The sequence below is a fragment of the Oncorhynchus nerka genome, linkage group LG15 (genome assembly GCF_034236695.1).
Source record: "Oncorhynchus nerka isolate Pitt River linkage group LG15, Oner_Uvic_2.0, whole genome shotgun sequence".
In the NCBI taxonomy this organism is placed as follows: Eukaryota; Metazoa; Chordata; class Actinopteri; order Salmoniformes; family Salmonidae; genus Oncorhynchus; species Oncorhynchus nerka.
Window position 1 is genome coordinate 68789987 of NC_088410.1, and position 9896 is coordinate 68799882.

Below are 9896 nucleotides of genomic sequence, written 5' to 3' on the forward strand. Positions count from 1 at the left end.
AAAACATTGTAATTATTTGCAAGCTGAGGACTCAGTCCATAGTGCCTGAATATTTCTGTATGTACATATGAATCCAATGAATGAATAAACATGTCTAGAAAAACATTTGAATAATTGACTGTCCTTTTTAGTGTTGCACATTTTTTTTTCTCAGTTTAGTCAAGTAGCAGAAGCTCTTATTCAGGGAGTACCAGTACCGAGTCGATGTGCAGGGGTACGAGGTAATTAAGGTAGCTATGCACATATAGGTAGGGATGAAGTGTCTAGGCAATGGTATAGCTAAAGTGAGCTGTAGCCGCAGCGTAATTGGTGAGGGGGTGTGAGGCGTCAGTATGCATATGTGTGGACGTTATGTGTGTAAGGGAGAATGTGTGTGTGGGTAGAGTCCACTGTTGTGCATAGTCAGTGCAAGAGTTCATAAAAATTTAAAAAATCAATGCAGGTAGTTGAGGTAGCCATTTGATTAGCTATTTAGAAGTCTTATGGCTTGGGGGTAGAAGCTGTTCAGGGTCCTTTTGGTTCCCGACTTGGTGCACTGGTAGCACTTGCTGTGTGGTAGCAGAGAGAACAGTCTATGGCTTAGGGGGCTGGAGTCTTTGACAATTTTTTGGGCCTTCCTCTGATACCACCTGGTATAGAGGTCCTGGATGGCAGGGAGCTCGGCCCCAGTGATATACTGCGCCGTACTCACAACCCTCTGTAGCGTCTTTCAGTGGGGTTCCTTGCAGTTACCTTACCAAGCAGTGATGCAACTGTCGTGCCCTCTGCACAACTGTGTGGGTGTGTGGACCATATTAATTCGTTAGTGATGTGGACACTGACGATCTTGACCCACTCCACCATAGCCCCATCGATGTGGATGGTGGAGTACTCCCTTTTCCATTTCCTGTAGTTCACGAACAGGCCCTTTGTCTTTCTCACGTTGAGGGAGAGGTTGTTGTCCTGGCACCACACTGCAAGGTCTCTGACCTATAGGCTGCCTCATCGTCGTCAGTGATCTGTCCTACCACCGTTGTCACCAGCTCTTTGTGGGTGACAGGGAGTACAGAAGGAGACTAACCACACACCCCTGAGGGGCCCTGTGGTGATGGTCAGCGTGGCGGATGTGTTGTTGCCTACCCTCACCGCCTGGGAGGCGCCCCGTCAAGAAGTCCAGGATCCAGTTGCAGAGGGAGGTGTTTAGTCCCAGGGTCCTGAGCTTAGTAATGAGCTTGGAGGGGATTATGGTGTTGAATGCTGAGCTGTAGTCAATGAACAGCATTCTTACATAGCTATTAATTTTGTCCAGGTGGGTGAGGGCAGTGTGGAGTGCAATAGAGATTGCATAATCTGTGGATCTGTTGCTTGAGGCAGTATGCGAATTCTAGTGGGTCCAGGGTGTCTGAGATGATGGTGTTGTGAGTCATGACCAGCCTTTCAAAGCATTTCATGGCTTTAGATGTGAGTGCTACAGGGCGATATTCATTTAGGCAGGTTACCTTGGTGTTCTTGGGCATGTGGACTATGGTGGTCTGCTTAAAACAAGTTGTTATTACAGACCTGGTCAGGGATATGTTGAAAATGTCAGTGACGACACTTGCCTGCTGGTCAGTGCATGCTCTGCGTACACCTCTCTGCATGCAGTTGGAAGATTTTAATCAACAAATGTACCTTGTCAAGGTTCTATAGCCCAATGACAGCATTCATAAAGAATGCAGTGAGAATCAATTGTATCCTCTTCCATCTGCTCATGTCCATATGGCAACATGATACTATGTGTACCATTTCAAATGTGTTTTGCCCTACTAGGCCATTTAATCACTTACCTAAGACATTGTCAGCATGCCCAACTAACATTTTGTTCTGTCCTGATCTTATTTCACTGATTAATGATAAGCAATACAATTGTTATATTCAGTGCACAGAAACAATTGAGTGGCTGGGACACAGTGTAGCCTGGCTCACCTTGAATTGCACATGGAACATAATAATGTCAGAGAGTATGATTTGATTGATGCGGCAGCATACTGATAGAGGGAAGGATGGCAGGGCTGCAAGGTCACTGATTTATGGTTAATGCTAAAAGGAAATTCCCCAGAGACAAAGCTAGGGTTAAACTAAAGTGACAGTCTCATATCCTAACCTCCCTCTGTCATCTCTAGTAACATACATGGATAAATGACTTTGTCCTTGCCATACATGAGCTACAATAGGACTATAGGACCAGGGTTTTTTGTTTGTCATAGGCTATTTAATAAACCTGATTCTGTGACATTTTAGATTTCACGTGACTGGCATACGAAATATGGTGGAAACTCGGACTTCCCATAGCCCATGCTAAACCAATCCAATGTGTTTACATGCGTGGGGAGAACAGAGAACTTTGAGAGTCACTGTACAGGTCTTCTGTCTACAAACCCACACCATCAACAACACAGGTCCAATCTGGCTCATATTGGAGTTGACTGCAGTGCTGTCCACGACCGTGGTGCTGAATCCACATCCACTGGTCGCGGTGCTGTCCATGTTGCTTATGTGTGCACCCTTATAAGGACACTGTGACACTTGGATTTCCTGCAGGTTTGAGAGTCAGGACAACATTAAGAAAAATAATTTAAATTTGTGACATTCTATTAATCCCTATTGGCCGGGCCTATTGAACGAGCTGGCATTCCCATGGCCCCAATCCACTCAAGCCTAATTCATCTTCCTCTTGCTTGCTTTTCCCTGATAGACATAAGCAATACAGTTAATTTTTGTCACAAACGAAGCCTAGCCCCCACAGAATGGTGCGGCATACATTATTTGAACTGCAACGTCAGAGAGACAGATAGAGAGAGAGATTGAGAGAGAGAGATAGAGAAGTGTACATATCCGTTTATATCAATCGTTGTTTATTAATGTTGAAGCATGCTAATCATCATCATTATCATACGCTCAAACCTTGACCTATGAATAGGCGTGCCTAGGCTACTAAACTGCTTCATTTATCTAAAGACAAAACGGGCGGAAATTGATACAGCCTTTCAAAAAAATGCCTCGGCTAAATAAATACTGGAATGCACAAGGAGGGACCGTTCTTTCTTTCAGCTGCGCCAAAGTAGCACATGTTGGACCATAACAATTTATAGATAGCATGACAGTAAACAAGCAACTGCTAGAGGGAGCTAACACGGAAAACGATTTGATACGAGAAGAAAACATGCATCGATACCTCCTTTCCTAATGTTAGTGGATGCGTCTAGGTAAATAAGCTAGGCTACACCAGGAACAATGTGCAGTGGCGGCGGTCATCACAACAACGCATGGATCGCGACCTCATCCTGCCAGCTTCTGTGTTGCGGTGCTCTGGAATTGCCTAATAACAATCTCATTTCTGACATAGGCTACAGCTTTCACAACGCACCACGCCTCCTCATCATTGAACGCACCTCGATTAACCATCTTCGCCAGTGCACAGTGTGCTTTTCAAAGGGGAGCGAAAGAGAGACTGATCCGCATCTCCTCATGTCGCGGAGAAAGGAACATTGGATAGACGAGGCAAGGATGGGTGGTTTGACACTGATTCTGCATCCATGAGCGCCTTCACTTCCAACAGAGTGTTGTTTTTTGGAACAGGTACCACTGGATAGTTCTGGTGAGAGAGAAAGAAACTGCTGTTAAGAAGTTTGGATGCAAATGGCCACAACCACCATGATCTTTATGATTTTGGGGGCTTCACTTGTGATGGTAAGAATGTGGTTATGCACATTCCCGCTCTCCCGTATGTGTAACAATGTAACGTTTTAAAAACTGTCAAATTGATATTTCAATAAACCTAGACATCAACGTGGCCTAGCTACACGCGGCTACATAATCTATAAACAAACTGTCAATTGGAAAACAATTTATCTGGAGTCAGTGAATTTCTAGAATTTACATTTTTGTTTGTCATTAACTTGAGAAGTCTGGCAACATATGGTGTTATGAGAATGTAGCTCGTTTTGTCCCAGTTTACTTCTATGGTTCTTTTCAGGCAGTAGCGTGTCTAACGGACATGAACGCTCTACTAGACCGCTTTCACAACTACATCTTACCACATTTACGAGGGGAGGACCGCGTCTGCCATTGCAACTGTGGAAGGTAAAACCAACTTTTTTTAAATTATGCAATTTAAAGTTGTGCAAAACAAGAGCATGAGTAAACCATTGCTTTGAAACTTCAGGTGATGTATAGTGTACTGTTTATGGCAATGGTCCATCGTCATTTCATGTTGTTTGTTATAGGACAAACATAGTTGACTCCTGTATTTGTTGACTCACCTCAGAGGTTTGATCACTGGTGAACTAGTGATGTAAAGCATCTGAGATAATGTGTTTTCTGCATGTTGTCTAGCTCCTATCACTTTCATCATCTAATTACAGTCTGCACATCAATGATGTATGGAACAGCTGTGACCTATGTTGAACTATGCTCCTGCCCATGATGGAAATGACTCTGGCTCAACATTCCCACAGTGTGACAGAGTCACATTGAAACACAGGTCACCTGTTATGTTTTTAGTCTACTCCTTAAGCCCACATCTTAGTCATCACTGACAGTTTAAATAAAATGAAAAACGATTTGTTTGGGGCTTTACAAAAAATGTAACTTCAATCATTTTAATGTTACTGAAAACAACTGTATCTGTCGGTGGGTTGATTTTCCTGTGAACAACATTACTCACTCCTGCAGGCAGCCATACCTCCCCCTCCCTCCCACTCAGACCTGTTATGAGCTATGGGATGTGAGTGAGTGAGTGAGTGAGAGAGATGATTAGACAGTGTAGGAGAGCAGCAAGGAGTATGTCACTAAAGCTTTGTGAATTTAATCATGTGTTTGAGTGAGATAGAGCTGAAGACAGGAAAAAAGAGAGGCATTTTGAGACCTCCCAGATATGAATGAGTTGTCACGATTCTGGATAGCAATATCTTTCACTCTCTCACATGCTTCCTTAGGTTCACTTTTCCCACTTGTTTGTGCACTCCACATCCTCCTTTTTTGTTGCCACATACCTCTCTCCCTTGACCTTTCTGCTCACCTCAACACTCTCTTCTTGCTGCTATGGTTTCTCTCTACTGGAAGCGATGCCTGCAGCCCAGTAGGAGAGGGAGTTGGTCCACATGCATCCCTGCACCCCAACTCCCATGGGGCAGCGAGGCCAGCTGTTAGTGATGCGTTTCCTGTGCTGTCCTCCAGCTGCAGCTGTTCACCTCTCAGTGATGGGGCTGACAGCAGCACACCCACCCAACCCATCCATCCATCGCACTCACCCAAAGCACTACAGCAAAGCATATGGAACCGCACACAGCCTAACCATATACAGTATGCTCTATATATGGTATATCTAATTACTCCCTTATGTAATTGTCTCCCTCAATGCACTTTTTCTTCATTTTCTTTTCTACTTCTTCCTCTCCCCACTCTACCACTCTGTCCTCCCGTCCCTCCTCTCTTCTCTCGCTTTCCTCCCTCACCTTTTCCTCCCTTCCCTCTCCACTGTGTCCTGCGTTCCCTCCTTTCTTCTTCCCGTCTCCTTATCTCCCTCCATTGTCTCCTCTTTTCTACTCTCCTCTCCCTGTGTCCCCTCCCTCTGGGCTTCAGGCACCATGTCCACTATGTGATCCCGTACGATGGGGACCAGTCTCTGGTAGACTCGGCAGAGAACTACTTTGTGAGTGATAGCGTGACCAAGCAGGAGCTGGACCTGATGCTGGGGCTGCTGCTGGGCTTCCTCCTCAGCTGGTTACTGCTGTGGCTGGACGGGGCGCTGCACGCTGCCCTCAGGGCCTGGAGGGCCAAACAGCACCATGGTGAGTAAGCAGGAGGAACAACCACACAGGGGGGCTCTGACAGGCAGAGAGACACTTTGTATGGGGAGCTGGTCCAAAAATGCTGACACAACACTGGAGGAGCTCTGGGTTTAAAAACAGTAGCAGTAGAAAGTTAGGAATACAGATTTATCTTCATGGGGTGGGGGGAAAATAGGATGCTCTTTGGGTGAGTGAGGGAATAGACAGGAGAATAATAGTTTAAAGGTGCAGAGGTATGATCTCTCAACTTTTAAACCTCTTTGGATTAGCTTTGTTTGATGAAAACTGCAGTGTCGTGAGAGCCTCAGTTCCAGAGACTACAGTACAGTGTGTAAACCTGTCTACGGTTCGATTGCATTTATGTGTGACTCAGCCATCGACCTACTTTATCACAGTATTCCCCAGCTCGCTGCTGTTTTTCTTTTCATTTTCTATATGTCATTTTAGGTCAGCATTGTTTTCAGGCTTAGGTATGGACAGCAGGATTTTTTTACCCCTCAGATTTCTATATGAAACTGTTGGCACTGATATAGTCATCATACATTCTTCTCATTTAGTCTAGTCACAGTTTTTCCTGTGTGTAGATTTTTCTCTTCATATTTCTATATTCAGTTGTGGGATTAGTATAATTCACAACCGGAGCTGCTTGTCGTGTAGGAAGAGATGGGGGTGGTTGGCAAAGAGGTGCAGAAATGAGTCATATACAGTATAGGGATTCAAAATCATATATTTTCAAATGGATATTTCCTCTCTTGCACACAAGCACACGTTTGCATGTGCACACAAACAGCGTTCATAGTTTTAAAACTGAGTTCAGAGTAGACCTACTGCAATGTTTCAGTGTCTTGGGATTTCGCTCTCCTCTGTACAGATTCTGAATCCCTCTCCCACGCTTAAAATTCACTATTTCTCTCTCCCTGTCTTTCTCGATTTCCAACTCCCTCCCATCACACCAATCAAATTCATGTAATTTAATTCTCCCCCATCGCCTGTCTCTCCTGTGAAACGTCTGCGGGCTTTATTAGTATGGCGGAGATGTCTCATCCTCTCTCCATCTCTCCTTTCTGCTCTCCACTCACTGCTCTCCGTTTCCCTGCTCTTTTGTCCCTGTCTCTCAGCCCATGGTGTCCTCAGACTTAAATTAGATGAGTCAATTTGGATCACACCTCCATTCTCAGATATAAATACCCCACACCCATGAGCCACACACACATACACAAACTGCACACTCGCACACAAATTAAATGGAGGACAAATCCTTCATCTTTCAATCACACATTTAATGTTGTCTATGTCCCGTCTTCCCGGCCCCCTACTTTCTTTCCTTTACTGTGTCCAGATGTGTTCTCCTGGTCATGGGTTCCCCGCTTCTGTAACCTGAGAGACCTGGGGAGACGGGTGCACCTGAGGAAGCTGGAGGACTCCAGTGGGAACATGGTGCACATTAAGCAGAAGCTGTACCACAATGGACACCCCAGCCCTCGTAACCTCTGAGAGCCATTGCACATTGGACACCCCAGCCCACGCCACCTCTGCGAGCCATGGCACAACGGCCACCCCATTCCACATCACCTCTGAGAGCAATGGACTGGCTGAGACAGACTGAGACCTGCTGTCAACTGACCAACCAGACTTCAGCCGCATGGGCAACTAAACAATGACTATTCAAGATATACCCTTCAAACCATACTGTTTCTTATGGACACTGGATAGAGCACTTTCTCAAGTGACCCCATGGTCTTTACCCACAGTGCACTCCTCACCCTCCATATTTTATGTAAAAAGATTGTAGTTAATGAGAATCCATTTAGGAGGGCATAAGCAATTTTCCAGAGTGTGTTTGTTTTTCAAAATAGCTATATATATTATATATTTAGTTTTAGAATGTCAATTTTGCTAGAAGTGGGGATAGGGTGTATTCATTATTTTGCTTGGGTTTTGTCAGTTTGTAGAAAAATGTGTTTATTTTGCCTGAAGATGTCAGTTTTGAAATTAGAATATTTATTTTGCTCGAGGTTGTTTATTTTTGACAGGGGTTTGTGTATTGGAAGAGGTACACTATATATGCAAAAGTATGTGGACACCACTTCAAATTAGTGGATTCGGCTATTTCAGCCACACCCATTGCTGATAGGTGTATAAAATCGAACACACAATCTCCATAGACAAATATTGGCAGTAGAATGGCCTTACTGAAGAGCTCAGTTACTTTCAACGTGGCACCGTCATAAGATGCCACCTTTCCAACAAATCAGTTTGTAAAATGTCGAACACCTTTGGGATTAATTGGAACGCCGACTGTGAGCATGGCCTAATCGCCCAACATCAGTGCCCGAACACACTAATGCTCTTGTGGCTGAGTGGAAGCAAGTCCCCGTTCTAATGTTCCAACATCTAGTGGAAAGCCTTCCCAGAAGAGTGGAGGCTGTTATAGTAGCAAAGGGGAACCAACTCCATATTAATACCCATGATTTTGGAATGAGATGTTCGACAAGCAGGTGTCCACATACTTTTGGTCATGTATTGTACTTTGTGTCTATTGTAGAAAAATTTCATGTAAAAACTGTACTAAAAGGGGGCCTAGGGGACGGAATGGAATTATAAATAATTAGGGGTGGGTAAGAGGACAGAAATGCTGCCTGCTTGTCTAACTGTGTGGTGTGTACAGTATATGCAATGTGTTAATATTGAAGAACCATGAGTAAAGGTGTGTGTGTGTGTGTGTGTGTGTTTGTGTGTGTGTGTGTGTACGGGTTACAGAATTTCTTCGATATTTTGTCCAAAGGGTCATCACCATGGAAACCTGGAGACGAAATTCCAAGACTGAGAGTTTCACTCAGGAGCTCTATATAGTTGACAAAACACTTTACACTGAACAGCCAGTTGTAGAGCGCCTCCATCATGGTAGCTTAGAAAGGCACTTCCTGTGGTATATGTAAGCAAAGGCCCGAGGGGTTGTGGTATATGGCCAATATACCATGGCTAAGGGCTGTTCATATGCACGACGCAATGCGGAGTGCCTGGACACAGCCCTTAGCCGTTGTATATTGACCATATACCTCAAACCCCTGAGGTACCTTATTACTATTATAAACTGGTTACCAACGTAATTAGGGGAGTAACAATACATGTTTTGTCATACCTGTGGTCTACGGTCTGATATACCACGGCTGTCAGCCAATGAGCATTCAGGGCTCGAACCACCCACTTTATAATTATTAACTAATATCTAAAGTAGGTGCAACATGCCCTTGTCATGGCATTGGAGAGTGATGCTGTGTGAGAACTCGGTCACAATTACTGTGACACATTGGGATTCCGAATGAATTCCTTCATTTGTCTCTAGGGAGCGGAATGTAGACTCATTCAATTTTGACCCCCTTTCTCTTCCCTGCACCTCCCCCATCTCCCCTTTCCCCGTGCCTTTCTTCCCCATCTCTGTCCAAACATTGGTGTTGTAAAGATTAAATGTTGGTTTCATTAAAAGGGACAACTGGGGTTTAACACTGACACAGGTTCAAGATGAAAGGTAAAGTTCACCATGATATCAGCATTTATTGGTCACGTTTTTACAATGACAATGAAACCCTGAAAAAAAAAAGAAACCCGCACACTGCTCTTGAAAGTATCACTGCTCTTTAATAAGATTTACGTATCGGCCTCAAGGCCTTCGTCAGAGCTTTTGTGAGTAAAAAAAAAAGAAGTGCACCCTCATCCACATCCGTTCCAAACATCAAATGGGGTTGGAGTCAAGGGAAGTGTTACCAAATATAACAATGTGCATGTCATAAATATTCTAAGTGTGTACCTAAAACGCATTAAATACGCCTGTAAAACCACAATGAGGACATCGACCCATCAAGCAAGTTTTCATAAATCATTGGGAGCCAGGCTCTTCAACGCTCTCTTCTGAATGGTAGCTATAAATGCAGAGGATGCACACAGTGCAACAATATGAAGTGTGAATATCTCTGCCACCCACACACAGGAAAACGGTTCCAAATAAATGACATTATTACATGCTCCACCACCCATGTTATCTACATGATTAATTGCCCATGTGGCTGTGTTATGTAGGTAAAACCT

At 44.2% G+C, this 9896-nt stretch overlaps 1 protein-coding gene across 1 annotated transcript; it reads left to right on the plus strand.

Moving 5' to 3' along the window:
- Positions 1-3079: 3079 nt before the first annotated feature.
- LOC115143218 (transmembrane protein 240-like) lies at positions 3080-9840 on the plus strand. Its single transcript, XM_029683375.2, has 4 exons — positions 3080-3708; positions 3995-4101; positions 5602-5810; positions 7150-9840. Exons 1-4 carry the CDS (start codon positions 3652-3654, stop codon positions 7302-7304), a joined length of 528 nt encoding a protein of 175 aa, XP_029539235.1. The 5' UTR covers positions 3080-3651; the 3' UTR covers positions 7305-9840.
- Positions 9841-9896: the final 56 nt, after the last annotated feature.